At 52.0% G+C, this 25,221-nt stretch overlaps 1 protein-coding gene and 1 long non-coding RNA gene across 7 annotated transcripts in view; one reads left to right on the forward strand and one right to left on the reverse strand.

Moving 5' to 3' along the window:
* The window catches only part of APBA1 (amyloid beta precursor protein binding family A member 1), a 206,170-nt gene extending 193,230 nt beyond the window's left edge, over positions 1 to 12,940 (forward strand). For all 6 annotated transcript variants that reach the window (XM_040449390.1, XM_040449394.1, XM_040449395.1 and 3 more), the window contains 3 exons: positions 5,419 to 5,538; positions 8,377 to 8,517; positions 9,304 to 12,940. In XM_040449390.1, the coding sequence (XP_040305324.1) occupies positions 5,419 to 5,538; positions 8,377 to 8,517; positions 9,304 to 9,375 (333 nt within the window). In that variant the 3' untranslated portion in view covers positions 9,376 to 12,940. The remainder of the gene's footprint in view (positions 1 to 5,418; positions 5,539 to 8,376; positions 8,518 to 9,303) is intronic.
* On the reverse strand, positions 10,933 to 20,230 carry LOC121013656 (uncharacterized). The gene is made up of 7 exons (XR_005782826.1): positions 20,035 to 20,230; positions 19,265 to 19,440; positions 18,489 to 18,721; positions 15,379 to 17,190; positions 13,222 to 13,640; positions 11,680 to 11,765; positions 10,933 to 11,317 (listed from the first exon to the last, which is right to left on the reverse strand). It is a non-coding gene; the product is annotated as an uncharacterized LOC121013656 (long non-coding RNA).
* Between the last annotated feature and the right edge of the window lie 4,991 nt (positions 20,231 to 25,221).

Here is a 25,221-nt window from a genome sequence, read left to right on the forward strand (position 1 = left end):
GTGGGCCTAATGGCAACAGAGAGGAGAAATGCTGCACACACGCAGAGGGAGGAGAATTCTTTCTGATTTTTAAGGTGGGCTTGGAAGGGAGGAGTAAGATCTAGGTGGATGGATAACATGAAGGGAAACGGCCTTCTGGAGTTGCTGCTTGACTTGATGGGCACTGGGCTGGCTTTGCAGCCGGTGGAGACAAGCCTGAGCACAGCCAGGGAAGGCTGATTTAGTGGTGTGGTACCGTGGAGAGACCAGGGGTCTGGGGGCTTGGAGCGGGGACACAGGACCCACCCACGTTTGGCAACTCACACGTGTCAAGGTTCACGGATACCCTTTCATACTAGTGAGCAAATGACTTGTTTAACACTGTGCGTGCATGAGAACCCCTGAGGGGCCATGGAACCAGACACACATGATATACAGTCTGCACCCAGGAACTTGATCTTGCTGGAGAGATGTGAAGGAAAGAACGGGTAGCTAAAGGCAGCTGAGCGCTGTGTCCCTGCCACCATTATGAGAATGTGTGCGTTTGCTCGTGGAACCCTCATGGCAGCCTTCTGTAGGGTAGGTACTATTGTCATGCCCGTTGTGCAAGTAAGGAAACTGAGGCACAGAAAAGTGATGTAATCACTCATCAGTGGTGGGTCCAGGTCACTCAGCCCCCTTGATATCACTCAGCCCCCTTGATATCACTCAGCCCCTGAGGCAGTGGTTCTCGGCCGAGGATCTTGACACACACCTCCTTCCTCAGGAGAAGCTTGGCAGGGTCCGGAGACAGTTTAGGTTGAGAGAACTGGGAGAAGGAGATGCTGTAGCATCTTGTGGGTAGAGGTGCAGGATGGTGCCAGATACCCAGCCCCATGCAGAGAATGAGCCCAAGTGCAAAGGCTGAGAAAGCCTGTCTTGGGGGTTCCGAGGTGGGGGAAGGGATCCATTCAGAGAGAGGGAGGTGGGTGAGGGAGCATGGGGAGTGGATCTGGGCCTGGAAACGTTTGGGGAAGAGGACCAGAAGAGGGAGAGAATACGGAGGAGAAGTTTCCTGAGGCTTCCTGCCCGTGCCCGTTACGCACCTGCCAGGCGGCGCCCACCTTCATTCCCTCCCTCCCTCCTCGCGACAGCCAGCCCCCCTCCCTCATGGGCACCTGGCTCACAGACAAGCCATCAGAGACCCCCAGGGTGCAGATGACCTGCCCAGGTTTCTCCTGCAGACAGCTGCATCCAGATGTAAGAAGGCAGACCAGATGAGGGAGGCTGAGACCCCAAGGCCAGTGCCAGGCGCAGGGGCCCCACAAGGACTCATCTTCTCTCTCTCATCAAGATAGACACAAAGCTTGCTCCGCGAGCAATCAGAGTACCCTGGAAGCAATTTCTTACGGGGAGAAGGTTTGTTTGCACCGGGAGCTGATCTTTGATGTCTATAAATGGAGTCTGTGGAATCAATTCAAAGGCCACATGGTATTACTGCTGAAGAGGCAGAGCAAGAAAACCAGTGCCTCCAGGGCCGCCTTCAGCAGACGAGGACATAGCCGGCAGGTCCAGCCAGGACACAGCCTACCGTCCTCGGTGCCCTGAGATGTGCTGCTTTGTCAAGCAGAGAGATGCGAGTGGTCCATCCTGCCTGGGACGAGAACTTTACCACTGACTTCAGCTAGGATTGCCAGCACCAAATGCAGACTTTCTGTGGGTTGTCATATTGTTTTAAAATTCCCTAGACAGGGGCGCCTGGGTGGCTCAGTCAGTTAAGCATCTGACTTTGGCTCAGGTCATGATCTCAGGGTTTGTGAGTTCGAGCCCTGCTTTGGGGAAGCCCTGCTTCTCTCTCCCTCCCTCCCTCCCTCTCTCTCTCCCTCCCTCCCTCTCTCTCCCTCCCTCTCTCTCTCTCCCTCCCTCCCTCTCTCTCCCTCTCCCTCCCTCTCCCTCCCTCTCTCTCTCTCCCTCCCTCCCTCTCTCCCTCCCTCCCTCCCTCGTGGGATTCTCCCTCTCTCTTTGCTCTTCGCTCACTGGCACGCTCTCTCTCAAAAAATGAAATCTTTTTTAAATTTTAAAAAAGTCCTTAGACAGCATACCTCTTTTGCCTCCACCTAGGCACATGATCACACTGCCCCACCCCACCTGTGGGGCCAGCACAGGGGAATATTCTGGGCTTCTTCAGGGCTTCTGGTCGGTAGCTCATTTCACTGTTGTGCCAGTGCACCTTGCAATGAAGTTAGCAGCTCTCATCCCGACGGATCCATAGATGGATAGTTCACGGCTTAGAAAACTTTGAATTGAAAGTCCTGGGGCTGTTGTTGAAATGCAGATTGCACGTGTCTGCGGTGGGATTCTCCCTCAGCAAGCTGGCAGGTGATGACGTCACCAGTCTCCCAAAGCCCTTTGAGAAACAAGGGTCTACACCATGTATTCTGTGTCTTTCCACTTTAACGCATGCTGACTTCCCCCACCGCCACCCCCAGTTATAGGAAAATAGAAACATTTCTAGAAAAGAGTTAGAGGTAATGAATCCTTTTCATTGCTTTCTTCCCTAGCACCTGTTTCGCCTGTCCTAATTCCTAAGGCGTAAGTGTTGGTAGGCAAAGCTTGTTAGCAGTCAGTTCCTTGCCTTGTTCCTGCCAGTTCCTTAGGCAGTTCCTTGCCTCTGTGGTCCTGCCCTCCTGATTATTTTTTCTTTTTTAAACTAGAGCACCGCTTTCCTCTCCCTTCCACAGGATCATGGTCCTGCTTTCCTGTTACTATAGAGACGATTCTGGCTTCTGTCTCCTCCCTTCCCCTCTCCCCTCTCCCCCTCCCTTCCCCTTCCTCTCCCACAGTATTTCTTAATTTGCTATAGCATTCCACTGCTGTCATGGGGACACAATGACCGCTTATTTAATTGGCATTTCCTCTCAAATGGCAGCTCAGAAATCCAAGTTAATGGGACCCAACTTGGAGCACTGATGGGGAACGGCGGAGCAGTGGCGTTCTCCGGCTACTCCAAATTGCCGTCTCTTCTCCAAATTGCCGCCTCTTTAAGCCTCATCTGGCAACACATTTCCTCAGTCTAGAACTTCGTTCACTGAAGGACAAATCAGGCCTCTTCAGTCAATTCACGCACACGAAAAAGGAACCCACCGGAGCGATGTGAGCTTTTTTGGGGTAATTGAGAAAATAGAGTCCTTCTCTGGCTTTTCAGGGTGTGCTCTCTGAGCGTCACATGCACACCTGCGTCACCCCAGAGGTGCACAGGTGTAAGCACTCAAAGCTGGTGGCACTGTCTGAAGCTGGAATTCTGTGTGCTCGTTTTGAGGGCATACTTCCCTCTGGTTCCAACAAATTCCTGGTCTCCTGCTGTGTGATTGTGGAGGGCGGGAAGGGGGGCCAGCCCCTCTGGTTGCCCTGCGTGTGCCTGTAGCCCTTCCCGCTGCCTAACACCAGTCTTGGCACTCGGGGAGTGATCAGTAAATATTGACTAGTCAAGTGGATGAGAAAGACGAGGCACTGGAGGGAGAGAGACACGCACTTGAGCAACACGGGCTTGAATTACACGGGCCCATTTATCACAGGCGTTTTTCAATAAATACAGCACAGTCCTGGAAATGTATTTTCTAACTTGTGATTTTCCTAACAACCTTTGCTTTCTCTCTAGCCTACTTTATTATAATAACACAGTGTATAATCCATCTACAAGATATGTGTTGTTAATGTTATTGGTAAGCCTTCTGGTCACCGTAGGCTGTTAGTAGTTAAGTTTCAGGGGACTCAAAAGTTATATGTGAATTTTCAACCGCACGGTTTGGTTGGGGGCGGGGGGGGGGGGGGAGTCAGCGCCTCTGACCCCTGCATTGTTCAAAGGTCAACTGTATGTGCATTAATATCTGAGCACCACCTTCCTGAAAGATGCCCATTTTTAATTTTAGAAATTGGTTCTTTATTAATATTTTTTAATGTTTATTTATTTTGAGAGAGAAAGAACGTGAGTGGGAGAGGGGTAGAGAGCAGGAGAGAGAATCCCAACCAGATCCACACTGTCAGCGTAGAGCCCGAGGCGGGGCTCGATCTCACCAACTGTGAGATCATGATCTGAGCAGAAACGGGTGTTTTTAAGCATAATGGTCGAGACGTGGTGTTGTTGGCAAATACGCTGAGGGAAGGAATGCGTGGAAAGGGTGAACTCAGAACTAGAGCTGGAGGGGACCTCTGGGTGTCACCCACCACTTATCTGGGTGATGTGGAGACAGAGGTGGAGGAAGGGAGGGGCGGAGTGTCGAGGACGCCCGGCTGCAGAGGCGGAAACACAGCTTGATGCATCGGAACCCTGTGGAGCCCTGTGCCCGTGGACAGCAGGCCTGTGTCGTGCGGAAGGCCAGTCCCTGGCAGACTTTGCCCGGGGAGAACTGCTCTCAGCTCGTCTGCTGCTGCTGCACTTGGACATCATCACTTTGTGAACCAGAGAAGCTTCCCAGAGATCTTCCAGAAACCACAGAGAGTGGCTGGCGAGGGCTGCCTGCGTGTGAGCACCGAGCATTACCCAAATTGCAGCCCCTGGGAGGCTCCGATCCGGCAGAAAACAGAGCGATTCAGAACGCCCAGGAGATGGGCAGAGATGCTGGAGGTGGGAAGTTAAATTGAGCACCGTCAAAACTCACACGTTGAAAGGACCAACTGCAATCCATCAAAGGCAGTGGGGAAGTCAGATGTTAGGAGCCCTGGACTCGAGCTGGGTAGGAAAGTAAGCTGACGACAGGGCCCCATGCAAGGCCAGAATAGAAGCTTTGGTGGCACGAATTCATTCTTCTATTGCTCTCCCTGGCTGCTTGGTCGAGCAAGCCTTACTCATGAATGATACACGCTGTCCCGTTGTCTTTAGGGGGGATCATGGTGTAGGCGAAATGCTTGGTTTTGAAAACAGAACAGATGTCCGGTTGGATCCCGCTGCGGGTGAAGCGGGGTGAGTTGCTTAGGATCTCTGAGCCTCGGTGTCTTCTGTAGAATGGACATAGTTAGAGCTGCAGTTTGTCAAGGAGACTGAAGGAGACAGCTCCTGTGGGCAGCAGGAGCCCATGCTCAGTGACGGGCTGGTTTCATCGGCTGCACGGGTTTTGACGGACCATGAGGGTAGGGTGCCCACACGTGGTGCCAACACAGAGTGGCTGATTCTTAAGCAGCCTCCCCAGGTCTCCCACAAGCCCTGTGCGCTCACAGAGCACACTGGCCACAGGTGTGAGGGGTCAATGAGCTCTTTGGGCCCTGAGTTGGTACAGGCTAGCAGTGGATTGTCCCTGCTTGGGCACGGTCGGCCTGTATGTGGGTCTGCTTCATGAGTCCCAGAAATAATGGAAGATCCCTTGGGACTCCTTAGGACTCCATTTGCCTTTGGTGCTGTCTGCTTGGATCTCTTCTGCCCGCCTTACCGGTCACCATCTCCACTGTGCTCCATTCACATTTCAGGGTTTGAAGAATCAGCCCCGGGTCAAGCTGAACATCGTGAGGTGTCCTCCAGTGACGACCGTGTTGATCAGGAGACCGGACCTCCGCTACCAGCTGGGTTTCAGCGTCCAGAATGGAATCGTAAGTAGGGCTCCACACTTTCTTCCAAAGATCTGACAAATAAAACCGTGGCACAGTGTTTGTTTTTTAACTTTTATTTTTAATTTATTTTTAATGTTTGTTTTTGAGAGAGAGAGAGAGCATGAGCAAGGGAGGGACGGAGAGAGAGAGAGAGAGACACAGAATCTGTCAGACTCAGGCTCCAGGCTCTGAGCTGTCAGCACAGAGCCCAATGTGGGGCTTGAACCCACCAACCGTGAAATCATGACCTGAGCTGAAGTGGGACGCTCAACTGAGCCACTCAGGTGCCTCTTGACGATTATTTAAGTACACGGTCCAAAATCTAGTCAAAACTCATTTTATAGATCGAGAAAATTTTTCATTCATTCATCTGCATATATATTTATTGAACACTTAACTGACTGAGCCAGCCAGAGGCCCCAACTTTTTATTTTTTTAAAGCCAGGCAGTTCCCTGAGAGAACCCAGCAAGGAGAGGGAGGAGTGAGTGAGGGCGGGCCCTGTGTGCCCCTGTGGGCAGAGAATCCTGTGCCCTTGCACATGAGAAGGGAAGGGTGGTTCCCAGAGCCCTGGCCCTGAATCTCTCTGTGATGGTGCAAGGGTCAGCCTCCCAGCTGCCAACTTGAGATAGTCTGGGATGTGTCACCAAGTGTGTCCTTTCCCTCCGGCCAGGGGATGCCATTGTGTCACCACCTGGGTACACCTGTTAGCCCCTATAGAGCTGTCCAGCCCCCCACCAGGGGTGTGCAGCACTGGGCGGGCTCCCCAGTGATTCCAGGGCACAGTGCAGGTGGAGAGCCCCGGCCCCCATGGCTGTGATGCGTGCATGTTTTCTGCCTTGCCCTTTTAACCTGAATAGCACTTTAGGGATGAAGAGTATTTTCATCATGTGGATATCTGTCCGGAAACAATACTTTTCTTTTTTAATTTAATATTTATTTATTTTTGAGACAGAGACAGAGCATGAACGGGGGAGGGGCAGAGAGAGAGGGAGAGACAGAATCCGAAGCAGGCTCCAGGCTCTGAGCTGTCAGCACAGAGCCTGATGCGGGGCTTGAACCCACAAACTGTGAGATCCTAACCTGAGCTCAAGTCGGACGCTGGACTGACTAAGCCACTTGGGTGCCCCTCAGTCTAAACCATCTTTAAGCATACAGTTCAGTGGCATTAAAGTACATTCACAGAGTGGTGTAACCGTCACGACTGTCTCTTTCTAGAACTTTTTCTTCATTCCACACGGAAACTCCATACTCAGCATTACTCCCTTTGGGTGCTGGTTTGCCTTATTCTGCAATCACAGTAATTGTGGGTTCCGATGACCATCCTGTTCTCTGTCTGCGGCCTTGATTTTTTAGATTTTGGATGTGCTCTTCTTCTTTTTCCCTTCATCTTCCCACACTGAAGAACGCTATTCTTTTCCCCCTTAAAAATCTCAATTAAGAGTGGCAGGTTTTTAAAGTGTTATTCCAAGTCTGTTTCAAGGTTTAGAAATACCCTTGAAGTAGCTTTGAAGTTCCCCTTCATCTGTTCCTTGGACCTCAGCGGCCTCACTTTCCTCTTAGGAAGGGAGCCGGGGTTACGTACTCCTCACGCTTTTGGGCAGACACCTGTTTTAATCTGCCGATATTTCCTTGTTTGCTGTGTTCATATGCAAATAATTTTAAAAGTTCAGCTATGAACAAAGAGTTGTTGTATAGCAACAGCGGGTTCCTTGGTTTTGTCTCAAGTGTGGGAAGCACCTAAGCAGCATTCTGACCCCAGAGTACCGGGTGGGGGGCTCTGCGGGGTCCACACACTCGGTCACAGAGCATTGTCGCACGATGCCACGATCTTGTCTACGTGGGCTTAAAAGGCGCACGATCTGGGGCGCCTGGGTGGCTCAGTCGGTTAAGCGTCCGACTTCAGCTCAGGTCACGATCTCACCGCCTGTGGGTTCGAGCCCCACGTCGGGTTCTGGGCTGACGGCTCTGAGCCTGGAGCCTGCTTCGGATTCTGTGTCTCCCTCTCTCTCTACCCCTCCCCCGTTCATGCTCTGTCTCTGTCTCAAAAATACACAAACGTTAAAAAAAAAAAATTTAAAAAAAGGCGCACGATCTGGTGTGAAATGTCAACTTTGTAAACTAAAAACACACTCTTTTGGAGAAAGTCTCATGTTCTGTTTGAAGTGGGGGGGGCCTTCCCCTGCAGGGCTGAGCCCCGAGCCCTCCAACTCCAAGCCCTGGGGAGCTCATTTCCACCGGCCCACAGCTTCTGCACACCATGATGTGCGGCTACACAGAGACAAAACCCAGCCCCGTTGTCCTTTCCGGGGGGAAGTGAGTTTGAACACGGGCTGCTAAGTCGAGAAGGTCAAAAGGAGCAAGTCCCGGCCAGCTGGCCACACTTTGGAAACCCAAAGCGGGGTTTGGCTCATGTAACCGTGACCCTGAAAAGCAGGCTGCAGATTATACAGTTGGATGTCTGAGTCCTAGCGGTGAATGTGGGAAATAATATTCACCTGTGTTACACAGGCTGAGAGTTTGAAACCGTTGGTGACTCGGTGACAGGTCCAAAAAGCTCTTTTCCCCAGGACCCAGCTGGGATGACAGGCAGTCGGAACTCAGTGTGCCGTGACCTCCTGCGATGTACTACATCCCCCGGGCGGGGTGCAGCGGCCGGGTGGCCCTGTGCGCCCACGGAGCCCTGTCGCTTGCGAAAGGAAACCGAGAGATTGGAATGCCCCAAAGTAACCGTGGAGAACGGAGGGCAGGGGTCCAGGAAAGCCAGTGCTGTCTCTGCCCAGCTCTCCGACATGCGATCCTGCCGTGAGGGTTAACGGTGTGGCCTTTGGCTCTGACAGATCTGCAGCCTCATGCGAGGGGGCATAGCCGAGAGAGGCGGCGTCCGCGTGGGACATCGGATCATCGAGATCAACGGGCAGAGCGTGGTGGCCACGCCTCACGAGAAGATCGTCCACATCCTCTCCAATGCGGTGGGGGAGGTAGGAGCGGGGGCTGGGGTGGGGGTGTGCCTGGGGGACCCCGGCCTCGCGCTTGCGCGGCCCCACACAGGCCTTCCAGGCAGCGTCCTTTGTGGTTCAAAACCCTGCTCGACAGGCAGAACGGTCAGACTCAGGCCAGAGGTCACCCACTGCCTAGCGGCGGACTGAGAGCGGCTCCTGGAAACAGGATTCACTCTCTCCTGCATTATTTGCTCACCTTTTCTTCTCAACTCTCAGCCTCATTATTGTAGCTTCCCCCCGGGGCCGCCCGAGTTCTGTCCATTCTTCCAGTTAATGTCACCACACCTGCTGGGCCATGGAAGTCTCAGATTGATGTCTGATAGATGGACCAGGCCTCCAGGGGCAGCTCCGGGCTCCAGCCTCCTCCAGGTGGCGATGGCTGTTCCGGGGCCCGCCTCCTGAGCCACCTGACCCCCTGGGGGAGGGGTCCCGACCCACCGACCCACCGCCACTACCTACTGCCACTCTCCCTTGCTTTTAAGGGATTTTCTCCTTTTGCCTTGGCTGCGAAACAAAGCTTCCCCGGTTTTCACTGCGCACTCTGTGCCACCCCACACGTTTTAGAAAGCCCGTGGATCCCTCTCTTCCTGGAGGCCTCAGTCAGGTCCCTGTGGCTGGTGAGGGGCGACCTTCAGAGCTCCACCCCACCCCGCTGTGGTTAGAGGTGCTGCCCCCCCCCCGGGGCAACGGGGGGCCATGGCCACACAGCCACACCCCACCCCACCCCGCAGCCTCAGGCCTGCTGATGCACGTTTCTGCCCTCAGATTCACATGAAGACGATGCCGGCTGCCATGTACCGACTGCTGACGGCCCAGGAGCAACCCGTTTACATCTGAGGCCGTGCCCCCCCGCCTGGCGGCTTGCATGGAGGACTGTCCTCACTCGTGGTGTGTTTCTCGTGCTGCATCTGTGTGCCCACTGAGACCTTTCCCTCTCACGCCCAGCACCGGTTCTACACAGGAAGAGAAGAATCTGCAGACCTCTTTACTCTCTCTCCAGTTTTTTTTTTTTTTTTTTTTTTTAACACCCAGAAAGTTTTGTACACACGCCCTTGAGGGTAGAGAGCAGCCAGTACCCACCGGGTGTCTGCCCAGACCATCCTGAAGGGCCCCCGGGGGTTCCCAGGAGGACGGTCACGGCTCCAGGGGAGTCCTCCCTTCCCCCAAGAGGTGCTCCTGGGGGGACAGTGAAGGAGCTGAGTCAGCAGTGCCTACAGTCCAGCCGCTGGTCTTGGCTCTGATTGGCTCAGTGTATGGGAACACGGTCTATCAGCAGAGACCAGCTGTGTCTTTCAGGGTTTGCCCTGCCCACCACACTGGACTTGGGGCTCCACACCCCTCCGCCCAGAATTTCTGAGCCAACCTTATGCCTCTTGTGTCACTACTTTTAGTTTTGACATAATTGCGTTCTTAAAGGTGAGCCTTCTCCCCCAAGGGTAGGAGGGAGACGGCCTGGGACCAGGGTGCCATCTTGGTGCAGAGAGCTCGGCAGGTGCTGGGGCAGCCCAGCCGCCTCAGGCTGTGCTAAGGTCACCAACCAGCCGATAGACGTGGGCAGGTACTTCCTTTCTCCCTCTCTGCCACACACGTACGTATACAGCCTCTCTTGTGTATGTATCGCCCTCGCCTCCTTCCCTCACCAGTGAGGCACACAGAGCCCTTGGAAAGCCCACCTCGCCTCTCTATGAGGTCCTTTCCCCTGGCAGGTGAGGCCTGCAGGGGCTGCTCAGCCTTGTCCGGGGTGAGACTTCCCCCCGCCCCGAGGCCTGGCCCCACCAGCGCCGCCTTGGCTCAGGGTCCTAGTGGACTCCCTTCGTGCCCCCACTCCACACTCACCCTGGGGGTCTCGGAAGGACGGACTGCTCCCGTGGAGGAAGAGAACGCAGATGCAGTCGCGTTAGGCTTCCTGGCCCAAGGTAAGACCAGCTTTCCTCTCTGCTCAGGGCCACGTAGCAGGATGGGATTTGAGAGGCCAGCATAGTAGTAAACGACAAAACTAAGGAGACAAGGATGACCTCACACGATGCCTAAGCATCCCCAGATGTGTTCTAGAAACATCAGCTTGCTGCCTGGTGGGTGTGAGAGCGCTTGCACTTGGGTGAGCTGCTGCGTGTTCTCACCAGGTGCCTCATGTTGTGGATTCTGTCTCAGTTCATGCAGATGTTGTAGTGATATTATCCTGAGCCAGTTTTCAATTACGTTTGGTCCAAAGAGCATTTTGTTTTCACGTAGGTGGGTGTGGGTTGGTTTGCTTTTTTTTTGTTCCATTTCGTTCATGACCTCAGCAGAGACGGGAAGAGAAACTAATATATTTTGTAATATTAAGAGTCCCTGCTCTCTGCACATGGGATATTTATGTTGTATCTGTGGAAACAGGAATTCGGTGAGCATATGTGGACTGGCTCATGTATTTGTTGGAGGGATTTCGGGGAGGGAGACACAAAAAAAAAAATCAGAACAAGAGACTAGCCCCAGATGACTGTGCAGTGTGTTCCCCTGGGATTTCTGTACCTCAGGGTTTCTGTGAGTCAGGAAAGCCGAATGTTCCAAAGGCATCAGTGGTCGACCCTCAGTTTGTAGTATAAACCTTAATAAAGTAGGGGCTGCCCCCTCTGCAGGGGAGCCAGCCTGGACAGTCCAGGACCCCTGGCCTTCAGAGGAGGCTCAGCCCCACGCAGCCCGAATCAGCCAGAACCATGGCCCCAAGTTCTCAGTTTACCAAACTGTAGTGTGTCTGACAATATAGTCAAGGACTCGAGAGTCTTGGTCGCTCTTCCCTCTGCCAAAAAGAGAGAGTGGAACAGGAACAAAGCATTAGTGGTGGGGTGTGAGGCCTCAGGAGCCTTGGAAGGTCATGGGAGGGGTTCATGCCTGTCTGGTCCCAGGGTGACCACTCGGGCCACTTGCCCCAGCACCGGGACAGAGGCCGATCCGCGACGGGCCAGCAGTCCCTACGCAGCCTGCCAGTATCACAATTAGGCATCTTCACCCAAAGGAGAGGGGACAGAGAACACAGATTCTGCCGCTATGGCACAAAAGTCTTAGGACGTTTGACGAGTGCCGCAAAAGCCCATTTGGTAAGAGCTGCTGGAAGACCAGCATCTTCTAGCAGAAGAGTGAGGTTACTTGTCTACCACCTACCTTCTGTTACTGAAAGTGGCTCTGCATACCCAGATACTCTCGTTCCCGGAGCTCGGTACAGGTTCACCTGGAGTGTATTCTTGGCCCTGCTCGCGTCGGATGGAGGGAGTTAAGCGTTAGTAACGCCGTGTTTGAAAATCCATAGGACGTGGTGGTCTCTTCTGGCATCCCAGTATATATAGTTATATATGTAAATATCTGAATACCCCCACCCCCACCCCGTCATGGGGAACACTATGTACAGAGCAGCCTTCCCCAACAGGGCCCAGGCAAAAAGCCACTCTTGCTGCTTGGCTGGGACATGCTGGTGACTCAGGTTCGGGGACAGATTCTCAGCTTCGTCTACCGGTCCTGGTCCAGCCAGGATGCACCAGAACGCATCCTGTCTCTGCCTTCTCACACGGGAGCATTTCAGGGAGCCACCGTCAGCCTTGGGTTCACAAGAGGAGGAGACCCCCAGAGACCAAGGCCTGGAGTGCACACCCTCCCCAGAGCAGGCTCCTCGGGGCCTGGAGCCCACCATGGAACAGCGGCCTCAGAGAGTCCCAGACTAAACGACTACCTCCCCCATCACTTCTGCCGCCCCTGAGGCCCCCCCATTCGCACCCAACGTCCCCATCTGCACGCTGAGGAAACCCATCCACACGCCCTTCTTGGGTCCCTCGACCCAGTGGTGTGGCTGTTACCAATGTTTACAACCAAGGGCCACCTCCTTTTAGACCTGTTTACTCTCCCTCTTCCAAGGCCGCTTGCTGGTTTGAGCTTCGTGTCTGTCTGCGCCTTCCCTGGCTTGGGCCCTCTGGAGCACACGACCCGATTCTTTGCCCCCCTCCATCACAGCAGGGCGTGAGGACCACGTGGGAAGGAAATTTCTTGTACATATTCAGCACAGCCCCTAGAGTCTGAACTTGTACTATTGTTCTGTAAAGAGGGTGAAATAGAGCTTATTGTAAAGCTTGGGACAAGTAGAGTATTGTATTTGTAACAATATTGTTCTTTGTATACACAAAATTCAATGATCTCTATATATAAATATAAATTATATAAATAAAATATATATACACGTGAGCCCGGAATGATGGCACCACACACCCACTGAATGTACTTGCTCCGACAGTCTGGTCACCGGCCCAGCCCGCCCTCCCCTCCTCTGTACCGTTTTGGGGGTTGTGATGTATTTAATGTGTTCTCTTCCTTGATTTCACTGAACGCTAATGTCTGTAAGAGTCACTGCAACAATAAACAAGAACTTCGCCTCTTGGCCCAGTGTCGTGTTGTTTCGGGGGAGGGACAGGACGCCAGGTGGGGGAAAGATGGCATCTTGTTCCCTGCAGGCCCCCTCCTGGCCCTCCCGTCAGGCCAGCACCAGGTGGGCGCCACAGTGGCTGGGCCTGCTCTGGTCCCCGTCAGCAAGCCCCCTGCAAGGGTGCTATCCCCTGGGGGATGACTGTCCCCTGGGAGTGGGGTCTGGCACCCAACACTTTCCCCCTCAGCATGATCTCCGCCACAAGTTGCAGAACTAGAGAAAAAAATTCCACTCACCTCTCCCGCCACACACAGATCCCTCCTTCTCGTCTTTGCTCTAGAACTTCCCCTTGCACTGTGATCCTCCAGGCTGGCTTCCTCATCTGCTGAAGGGTGTCTATCTCATGGGGACCGTGTGAGTGTCAGCTAATGCATTCAGAGCATTTGGAATCCCACGGCTCACAGAAGGGCTCAGAAAGGGCAGGCCGCTCTCATGAAAGCACCGTCTTTCGTGGGCGCCGCAGACACAGGTCCGCATCAGCTGCCTGGGACTTTGGAGCAGCGGCCACAGCTCAAGAAGGCCCCGGAGAACATAGGAGCTGGCGGTGTCTCTGCTCCGTTCACGTGGCCCCAGGACACCAGAAGCCCCAGCTTGGCTGGCAGAGCATCATGAACTGATGTATTCGATTTCATCCCACAAAGGCATGTTTAAATTCCTGGTTAAAAAAGAAAAAGACACCTCTGGAACGTCAGGGTGTAACTTCTTAAAAGTTAAAAATAGGACTGTCCTACAAATACAGGATGAACATGTCAAAGATTTATCAACTCGTTGATGAGGACACGAGTGAAATGATAAAGCTGGTCCAAGGAGCATTTCGAGGTCCCGAGCATTTTTAGACATTTAAAAAGCAATGTTAGATTAAAAAAGCTAGGTTAGCTGGCCTGTGTCTTTTGTATGCCATCATTTGTATGTCTAGTTGGGGGCAAAGGGAGGGTGCCTGGATGAGGTTCAGTGCTGTGCAGAAACAGAAAGCATGGAAAAGAGCACATGCATACCATCATTCTTCACAAGAGTGGGGCAAGCCATGCATCTACCAACAGACAAATGAATAATCAATATATAAATATACATATAATGGAATATCATACAGCCTTAAAACAAATTCTGACACATGCTACGACATGGATGACGCTTGAAGACCTTATGCTGAGTGACATAAGCCAGACCCAAAATGACAAATACTCTATGGCTTTTACGAGACAGCCGGAGCAGATTCACAGAGACAAAAAGGACAGCCATTGCCAGGGGGTGGGGGAGGGCAGAGTAGGGGGTTATTGTTCAGTGGACGTAGGGTTTCAGTTTGGGAAGATGGAAAAAAGTCTGGAGATGGATGGCGGACATGGTTGCACCACCACGAGAAGGGACTTCATACTGCAAAACTGGAAAAATGGTTAAACAGGTGACATTTTGTTGTGTAGATTGTGTTGTGTAGTTTTTCTAAAGAAGAGTAAAGCATGGAATGGGTTCGGAGGTACTTTTTTTATGGGAGGGCTAGGAAAGGCCTCACTGAGAGGGAATGTGGGAGGTTCCTGGAGATGTCTAGGCGTTCAGTGTTCCAGGCTGAAGGGACAGCACACACAAAGGCCCTGAGGCCAGATCTTGCAGGGAGAGTTGGAGGCAGCGCTAGCGGGCCTGTGTGGCTAGAGCTGAGCAAGGGAGGTAGCAAAAAGCCGGAGATGAACTCGGCAGGGTAGGGGTGATGGTAATAGATGTAGACAGTTGGAAAAAAACTCTGGTGCTGCATGCAAACACATGCACACACGCACCCCTAATTGTTTCCACACAAACCCACACACACAGCTCTCACTCATCACCTCCTCTGAGCTCACATCCCAAAACCACCCCTTTTTGAGAGAACCAACTTGGCAGGCGCTGGGATTTGGCGCCCTCTGGTGGAATAACATAAGAAATGCCCAATCCAGACAACCACCTGCAATGCCAGATGGTGGTGAGTGAATGAGGAATCTTAGCCACCCGTCCCAGGCCCGTCTCTTCCGAACGAGGAGTAGGACTTGCCCGAAGCCACACGGTGAGGAGTCAGCTGGAACCACGCTCCCTGACAGCTGCTGCTGGAGGGAGGGGGTCCTCACCTTCCTACCGGCCAGGCCTGGAGCAGCCTGGAGACCCTCTGGGGAGCACAGTGCTGTGACTTCAGCCTTGGGGCCACCCCTGGAGTCTCTGTTGGTAATTTCACCAGCTGCCTAACTAACTACACTGCAGCTCTCTTTCCCCTCCACGGAATAGTTTCCGAAGGGCAAGGGCCAAATCTTTCTCAGCTTTCTAGTCACGGTGGCTTAGAATCAGAAGAGTCACCGACAGGGTTTCAAATTATAGCTCTGTATGACACTAACTCTATTCTCCCTGTGCAATCCTGGGCACGTGAATGAACCAACCTGAGCCGTCAAACAGGCACAGCTTGTCCCCTTGAGGCATCTCGCAGGTACAACAGAGGCAGTCACCATGTGTGAAGTACAGGACTAGTCCTGGAGGGCAGGTATCAGGGAATTCTTCTCAGAGGAGGTGATGTCTCTGCAGGGTTTTGAAGGTGCTGTAGGAGTTTTCCTGGTGCCATGGCTGGAACAAACACTCCATGCAGAGGCATAGGAACCTGGAAGAACGATGAGAAGGTCCAAAAGCGCTTGGTACTCCAGAAGCATATTGCAGTGGTGGCTTTTCACCACATCAGCTTGGCTAAGCTGGGTGCTTTTGTGGCTCTCACAGTGTCATGGGGTGGCCGGTGCCCACTGTTGGCTTGGACAGAAACCATCCAGTGGCGCCTCTGTTTCATCGATGGGTTCCGAGCCCCGGACTAGGTATGTGTGCAGCCAGCTCCACCAGGTCACCACGTCACAGAGGTGGGAGGTGATAGACTCAGGGCCACTCTGTGCCCGTGGTTTCCAGCCTCTCCTTGCCCCCATTCACATCTGCTTTTCTCTACAACAGCCAGCCCTGCCCACCCAGAGGCACAGCCTTCCCTGGACTTCTTCACCAGCTCCCACAACCGCATGTGGCCTGATTCCCCACAGTAAATGCCTCCTGCATACCGCTCAGAGTGACCAAACCCAAACAGGCGGAAAAGAGTGAAACAGAGACGGAAAAAGAGTGAAACAGAGACGGAAAAAGAGTGAAGAAGCTCAGTCTGGGGCTGATCACAGAACACTCTGGAAGGCCTGCTCAACACCGTCAACTTTGTTCCCCTGCAAGTCCTTCTGGCTGAGAATGCACAGCTCCTGGGTGCTGCGCCCACCCCTGAATTGTGGAAGACGGAAGTCATTCCTCTTTGTCATGGGATCTGGAGATGTGAGGATGTTTCCAGCTCCCTGAAGCTCTCATGAAGAACTCTGGTGTGGGAAAAACTACCCCAGCCCCTGGGATCTGTGGAGGGTGCAGCTGTGAGCTGCCTCCTCTCCATCCCTCTCCTCACAGCCATTGGCTAGAGCATCCCCATTGTGCTCTGAGGAAACTGAGGCTCAGAGACTCAGGAGAATACTTGGCCCAAAGACACACACCCCCAAAACAGTAATGGGTGTCCCCAGTCCGGGACTCCAGTCCCAGCCATGTCCTAAGAGGAAACTAGGAGGATAGTAGGGTGCCCTTGTGTGCGAGGGTGGGGCAACAGAGTGACATTCTCCCTCATGTCCCCAAATTCATGCCTGGTCTCCAGCCTGCCAGTCAGGACGGCTTCCTGATGGGCTTCCTCGCCAGGCGGGAATGTGGAGGATGAGGAAGGATAGGTCGTTCATGGCTTTCAAGGGCCCTAACAACCACCTGACCCCACAGGGCCTCAGAGGACACCCGGCAACTGGCTCTCCTCCGGACATCCTGGGGGGCAGAGCTGCCCTCGGTGTAGGGTCCCTGTGGCCACACCTGCTGCAGCCAGCTTAGCATCACCCGCAAGAACCCACTGCCCCATTTTCAGAATTTTGCTGTTAAATACAATCATTACTAAAATTAATGAACTTCGGTAAAAACAGAGGTAATCAGTCATCAAAACTCAGTCATTACTACCGTGTTTCACCGTTAATCCACACTCTTCCGTTTTTCCCCGCTGTCTGAACGATGGCAACACCAGCTACCGGGAAGAAGCACCTGTCTTCATGATTCAGCTCAGCAATGTCACACTGAGAGCTCACAAGCGGCCGTGGGGGGAGGGGGGTATGAGCTCCCAGATATGAGCAAACTTGATCTATTGTTTTCTTGATCGTCTAGAGTTAAGAAAGTGGTGAAGACGTGAAGAATACAAACTAAAAGTTTCGTGCCTGCAGCCACGACGTGGTGACTAGCACAGAAAGATAAGGTTAGAAGTCTTTCCACACCCGACCCACCATGAGCCAATTCGGCAAAGAAGTCACTTGTGCCATGCACGGGCAGGGATGTTCTGACACACACCTCCTTCGTTTAGGATCTGTCTTACTCGTTAACATAAACGAAACCAGTGGCATGGGGCGCCCGGGGGGGGGCTCGGTGTGCTGAGCATTGGGCGTCAACTCCTGATTTCCACGCAGGTCATGATCCCAGGGTCATGGGACCGAGCCCCACGTCAGGCTCCACACTGAGCGTGGAGTCTGCTTAAGGTTCTCTCTCTCGGGCGCCTCGGTGGCTCAGTTGGTTGAGCGTCCAACTTCAGCTCAGGTCATAATCTCACGGTTTGTGAGTTCAAGCCCCACATTGCGCTCCCTGTTGTCAGTGCAGAGCCTGCTTGAGATCCTCTGTCTCCCTCGATCTCTGCCCTTCCCCCGCTCACCCTCTCTCTCAAAAGCCAAAGCATTAAAAAAAAAAAAAAAAAAAAAAAAGACTCTCTCTCTCCCTCTGCCCCTTCCCTGCTTGTGTGCACACATAAGCGCTCTCTAAAAGCAAAAATATTAAAAATTTTTACAAACCTCGGCTAACATTCATATCAGAGTGGCACTCATTTTTCGGTGACGTCAGTGACATCTCTACTGATTGGAATAGGGGATAAAGTTGTTGTACTTTGTGTGCTCTATATACATCCTTTATGCGAGTTACTCTATAGTGTGTGTGGCCCGGGAAGTACTCTGCCCCCAGAGAGCCGGCCGTTAACCCCTTCCCAGCACACCTGCTCCAGGCCAGCTCTTCAGTCGACTTGGGCCGTCCCCAAGCTTACTTTGTGGAGAGCTGGTCTGCAGATCTTTATTTAAAAAATAAATAATGTTCTTATGGGCCATTTGGGAGCAAACAGTTAAAGTGTCAACGAGTCTTGTTAGGTATCTGTCACAGCAGGGGACAGGCTCTGGCTCGGTGAGGAGAGGGACACATTCTGGGTAACATCTGAGGGTCCCTTCGGTGCGCTGGCCTCGGGGGCTCAGAGCAGGCTCCCACCCGGCTTCTGACTCTGAAGGCTGCAACTGCATCACTGACGTGGTTCAATGTCAACAGTGCAAACTGATCTCTTTATCCATCACCCTCCCCGCACATCCTCACTGGAAACCCTCTAATACTCCATCGCTCCTAGTAACTTACCAACAAAACACTTAGCACTCACGGGGGTTTCATGAATTCCAGCCGGTCCCACTAGCACCCACTAGCAGGTAAGCAGATGTTACCTTCATTTCACTGATAAAGAAACTGGCCTCAGATGTGGTAGGTAATTTGCCCGAAGGGCCAGAAGCAGTGCTTTCCCCTCAACCCTGTCTTGCCAGTGGCTGGCTGTGCAGTGCCTTCCCGTTTTCTGCGGGGCCATGTGGTCACCGGTGTGGCCCGCGGGTACCCACGCACCTGAAATACCAAGCAGGATGCTGCTCGTGTAAGATGTCACCTACAGGGAGCCTGGGGGTGGATGGGCAGCTACCTGGGACAAGGGGGCCAGGAACAGGATGCCAGGGGCCACGGAGAACAGTCAGCCCACCGTTTGGCAGGAAAGGTTGGCGAGCATTAGGTTTGGGGGCCCATGCCGTCCAGACAGGACCAAGTCTGTTTCCGATTGCCTTTTATTTCACCTATTTCACTTTTCACTCAAGAAGAGTTCCAGGGGAAGGGGCTCGCACAAGTAAACACCAGCTTACCTTCTACCCTGCCCGCTCCCTCAGCGCACTCCTCCAGCTGGGAGCACGGCTTGGGGCCAGTCACCGTGCTGGAGCGGGACACAGAGGGTGGGGGCTAGTCCCATGCCCTGGGGGTGCACAGCAGGGACCTGCCAGCTGCCGTGTGGCCCGGAGACTGGGTCAATGCATGGGATCTGGTTCCCTTTCACCCTGGATCCCCAACAGCACCAAGGCATCTAGTAAGTTACCTAAGCTCGGTGTGCTTTGGTGGCCTCACCTGAGAAATGGAGACAATGACCATGCTTCCCTCAGAGGCTGGCTCTCGAGAGTAAGAGAGAAAGCAGATGAGATACACAGAGCAGCTAGCTAGCTCCTGGCCGTGGAAACACTCCACGGTGTTAGCCATGCTTCTCCTAGGAAAGTCTCAGGGGCCAACATCCTCGTCTGGCGTCCCTGTAGGAAAACACAGAACAGCCCTGCCTGAAGGTGGGCCAGGGGGTCTCTGGGCAGTGCCTGGCTGTCCTGGCCGGCTGTCCTGGCCTTCTTCAGCCCAGGCCAGCTTGCTGGGCCCATCCGTGATATTCTACAGCCACCTGGTGGGCCATATGGGAACAGAGCAACTCATTCAATAAACTCTGGACTCTGCTCCTAGAGCAAAATGCATGTGTAGATTCACTTCCCATAGATTGTCCAGGGCCTGCATTTTCCAAATTTCTCTCTAGCAAAAAAGAGAACAGTCATTTGGTGTTCCCTTGGTTTATCTATAGTGGGTGAGACTGGGGGCAGGGGGGCGGGGATAAACCCTTCCCATTTTACTGCTTGGCTCATGTTGTTTTCATTAAAAAACCCATTAGGTGCAAAGAAGACATCAGGCTAGGGCCTGGAGAGGAGAGAGGGTCTCCACCGACTCCAGAACCTTCCATCCCATGCAGTAGCTCTCACTGGCCAGGGTTCCAGCGGTCCCAGCCAATCTGGCCAGGAGGTAGTATGTTTCCTAGGCTGGCACTCCACAGCTTGGGACACCAGTGAGCCCCAAGTGCAGCTTACCCTGGTGAGGTGGGGACATCAGCCTGGAAGCCACGAACAGAGTGATGTTCCTGAAAACAAACCAACAAATCACGTGGAAATGGAATCCTTAAAAATGGACTCTAACTTTAAATGAACCAAGAGAATTTACGATTGAAAAGAGTCAAGCCACCAAATGCCTTTTACTAAGTGATGGCAGATCTGATGTTCCCCGGAGGTAAATGGAACACTTGAGTTCTTTTTTTTTTTTTTTTTTTAAAGGTTTTTTTTTTTTTGGACAGAGAGAGACAGCATGAAGGGGGGGGGGGGAGAGAGAGGGAGACACAGAATCGGAACAGGCTCCAGGCTCCGAGCCATCCGCCCAGAGCCTGACGCGGGGCTCGAACTCACGGACTGCGAGATCGTGACCTGGCTGAAGTCGGACGCTTAACCGACTGCGCCACCCAGGCGCCCCTTGAGTTCTTTATTTAGATGCAACAAGCATTTACTCAGTATTAATACCGTGCCAGGAGCTGTGAACAAAACAAAACCCCTGCCCTCCTGCAATTTATATGCTAATGGAAGAGACAAAAACCAAACAAGTAAAATACATAGTTATGATGTGTGCTAGGGATAAATATTAAGCAACAAAAGGATGGGAGTGCCAGGGGATTGTTTCGGAGAGGGTACCCAGGAAAAGGCCTTGGTGAGAAGGGAATAGGTGAGGGGAGCAAAACACAGAGATTTCACAAAGCACTGCAGGCAAGGAGATGGTAGGTACAAAGGTCCTGGGGCGTGTTCAGCACAGTGAGGCAGTCGAAGCAGAGGGCAGAAGGAAGGAGAGGGTAAGACCACCATGTCAGGGATAACCCTAAGTTCGGTATGTGGGTCCCTGTAAGCGGCTAAGGATTCTGGCTTTTATTCTGAGTCAGGTGGGAGCCACTGGAGGGTTTAGAGCAGAGGAGGAAATTGATCTGGATTTTATTTTAATAGGATTGCTCCACCTGCTGCCAAGGAGAAGGGAGTGAGGCAGAATACAGATCTTTGACTCTTGCCTCCTTCTTTCTCCCATATCCTGTTAGCCCAAATGTTTGTCACTTCTGCCTCCGAAGTATTTAGTACTCCCAATCAGGTTTTCAAGACCATCCTTCTGAATCGTGTGAGCCAGTCCTTATTTAAAATCAGTGTTTAATCTTGGGGCCCCTGGGTGGCTCAGTCAGTTCAGTGTCTGACTTCAACTCAGGATATGATCTCACTGTTTGTGAGCTGAAGCCCTGTGCGGGGCTCTGTGCGGACAGTTCAGAGCCTGGAACAGGCTGCAGATTCTGTGTCTGCCTCTCTGTCTGCCCCTCCCCAGCTCACAGTCTGTCTCTCTCTCTCTTACAAATAAACATTACAAAAATTTTTAAATAGAATCAATGTGTAATCTTTATATACAAGCAATTTTTCTGATTCCAAAAGTAATGCAAATTCCTGTGAAATGTTGGAAAAATTTAGACAAGTAGAAAAAGGGACGCCTGGGTGGCTCAGTCAGTTAAGCATCCAACTTGGGCTCAGGTCATGATCTCACGTTCATGGGTTCGAGCCCCTCGTTGGGCTCTGTGCTGACAGCTCAGAGCCTGGAGCCTGCTTTGGATTCTGTGTCTCCCTCTCTCTGTCTTCCCCTCCCGTGCTCATTCTCTCTCTCTCTCAAAAAATTTTAAAAATTTTTAAAAAAAGAAAATGGCAATCACATGTAATCTCAGCACCTAGAGAAAATGACTGTAAACATTTTGCTACCTTTCTGTTCAGACTATATACTGTGCACTGTGCTGTATTTCCTAAATCCTTTTACTTACATTGTATTGCAAACTCTTCCCCGTGTCATTAAGAATTTCTTTGAAAACACTTTTTAATGGATACACATTATTCTATCACATTTGCCAATTTAAAAGGTTTTAATGCAAGAAGTTTTAACTAGACTGCTTAATTAGGCTTATTTCAATTTTCTCTTGCTATTTTTTTGTTGTATTAAAAAACTTTTTTTAATATTTTTGAGAGAGAGAGAGAGAGAGAGAGAGAGAGAGAGAGAAAGCATGAGCAGGGGAGGAACAGAGAGAGAGAGAGAGGGAGTCACAGAATCCAAAGCAGGCTTCAGGCACTGAGCTCTCAGTGCAGAGCCCGATGCGGGGCTTGAACTCACCAACCTTGAGATCACGGGCTGAGCAGAGGTCAAACACTCAACGGACTGAGCCACCCAGGCACCCGTCTTGCTATTTTTCAACTGTACTGTGATCATTATCTTTGTTCTTAAATCCTGTCCTGATAGTGTTAGCAATAACAGCTCCACAGGGGTCCGTATTTTCGGTTTCCTCTGCTCCAACCTATGCCACCTGGGACCTGGGAGCTCTTTCCAGGGCTCTCCTCCAACCCAACTGCCTCAGCCTGGGATTCCAGGGTCTCTGTAAGTGGATCCTAACTCTCGTCCTGCATCATCTCCTGCAACTGTTCCCTGCTTCTGGAACCACCTGTCCTCCAAACACAGCCTCTCCCACCACCAGGACTCTTCTTCCTCTGCCTGGAACACCAGCCACCCCATTCCTGCCAGTGGAAATCCCCTGCGGCCCTCCGTGTCCCCGCCCAGAGCAGAAGGCTCGCTGCCTTGTGACACCTCGGGTACTTTTCACAGCCTGTCGCACAGCACGCCGTGGTGCACGGCTCAGCTGCCTCTCTGCCCTGCTATTCCGGGAGGGCCGTGTGGTCTCGCTCATTTCTTTCCCCGTTAGACCTAGCACAGTGCCTGGAACATGGTACGCAGACCATGGTGTATTCAAGCAATGGTCACCACTCGGCTAGAAGCTTGCAAAAGTGGCAGGAACCTCACTGTCTGAGGTCAGCGACCCCACCGCCTCCACGTAAGCGGCTGTGGCAGGAGCCGCATCTGAATCTGACCGTGTCTCATGACGTCTGCTGCGTCCTCCTTAGAACAAACAACCACCCACCACGGTCACCACTCCCTGGGTAATTGCAGCAGCCCCCTGTCTCCTTCTCTCCTCCTCCCCGTCTGAGCAGCAGCCAGAGTGAACCCATTAGCATGGCCAAATCATGTTAAGCCCCTGCTCAAATCCCTTTAAATGGGCTCCATCCCACATAGACTTAAAAACCAAGAACCCTGGCCTCCTCTCTGACCCGTTTTCCCATCCATCGTTCCCGTGCTCTCTCCATCCCAACCAGAACACCTCATCAACACACACCAAGAACATTCCTGCCCCAGGGCCTTTGCCCTTGCTGTGCTCCCTCCCAGGAGCCCTGTGGCTCACTCTCATCTCAGGTCTCAGCTGAAATGTCACCTGAGCAAAGAGGATTTCTCTGAGCAGGTCCTCTGATATAATGCAGCAAGACCTCATCTGTTTTCTCTGTCTGGGGGCAGCGGCCCCTGTCACCTCCTATCCTTTCATCGTGCTTTATTTTTCTTCATAGTCCTTATCACTATTGCTGTTGTTTTAATCATTTCTTTCTTTATTATCTGGCCCCTCTCACTCAAATCAAAGCTCTCTGAGCCCAAGGACGGGGTGGAATGTGTTTTGTTCTCTGCCTCATCCCCAGTTCCTGGAACCGCACCCACCATCTAGTTGTCACTTGATAAATATTTGCCAAGGGAGTGAGTGAATGAATGCAGGAATGAGGGCAACCACCTCTCCCTATCCCACAGGATGAGGAGGGGCTTAGATCTCCAGGCAGAGCAAGGAGTGGGTTCCGGAGGATGACCTCAGTCTAGGCAGAATCCCTGTTCTAAGTCCCATGGCAGAGATAAATGCTGAAGTCTCCCTTTGGCACTGTGGTGGTTTTAAAAATACATGCACACGTATTTGGATACACCTTCAAAGGGTAGAGTTGAATTCCCCTCCCCAGATTGTGGGCTGGACTTCATGGCTTGCTTCTAACAAACAGAAATGGTGGCTTGTCACTTCCAAGGTACAATTTAAGAAGCCTGCAGCTTCCCTCTCAGCAGTCTCTCCAGTTTTCCTCTGTCTCTCAGATCACACATTCCGGGGGAAGCTGGTTGCCTTGTTGTAAGCATCCCCACAGACAGGTCTATACAGTAAGGAACTCAAGTCTCCAGTCAGTAGCCAGTGACAAACTGAAGCCTGTCCACACCACAGGAGTGAGCCTGGAAGCCAGCCCTGAGTCCCAGGTGAGCCTTCAGCTGGCTGCTGCTCTGACTGCGTGACAGCAACCTCACTACTGTCCCTAAGCCAGACCCATCCAATCAAGCTGCTCCCAGGTTACTGACTCTCAGAGCCTGTGAGGTAGTGAGTATGTATTGTCTGAGGATGATTTGTTACACAGCCATCGGTGACTGATACAGTCAGCATGCTTTGTCCAACACCCACAAAAAGTAACCGTGCACCACCAGTACTTGCCTTTCCAGGTGGCTTTCTGAAATACAAGCTCCTGAACCGGCTGCTCGGGGGAGGAGCACATGGCCAGTCCCTTCTGGGTACCAACAATGCCGTGTGTGTAGTGACAAGGACAGGGGCTTCCAGGTTGGACTTGGCTGGGTTTAATCTCACCAGCTGTGTGATCTGAAGCAAGTATTTTAACGTTTCAGAAACTCCTTCTTATTGTTTATAAAACGGTAATAGTAAAACAATCAGGCATGCGGTATAGTACGGAGATAAATTCTGCCAAGTGCTAAGCACAAGTGATGCACACACCATTACAGTTCATTCTCTTTGCAATTCTGTTTTCTTGCTACTCATGTGTCAAGGTCTTCCCTGATGACTAAGTCATCTCAAAATGCCAACGACATCTATCATGTGTAAATCCCAGGCTTGTGTTTAAACAGAGGTGGACTTACTGTGAAGCTAGTAAAATTTCAAGTATCATGGCCCCTCAATTACATGCACCCCTTTCAAGCCAGGTACCTAATTTTATATTCATAATTTTGTATACTTTTTCCTCAAGAGGGGTCCCTAATCACAATGAAAACATACCACACTCTATAGAATGCAATTAAAGCAATAAGTAAGAAAAATCATCACGCTACATACATTTATCAATAAAAATAAAAGGAGTTCAACTTCCAGGTCAAAACAGTTGAAAAAGAACAACAGAGTAAACCAGAAGAAAGCATAAAAAATAATAAAGATAAAAGCAGAAATTAATGAGTAGAGAAACAGTAGATGTAATTGATGAATAAAATTCTGTTAAAAAATTGATAAACTTGGGGCACCTGTGTGGCTCAGT

Source organism: Herpailurus yagouaroundi, unplaced genomic scaffold (genome assembly GCF_014898765.1).
Source record: "Herpailurus yagouaroundi ecotype Mexico unplaced genomic scaffold, PumYag 199, whole genome shotgun sequence".
Classification (NCBI taxonomy): domain Eukaryota; kingdom Metazoa; phylum Chordata; class Mammalia; order Carnivora; family Felidae; genus Herpailurus; species Herpailurus yagouaroundi.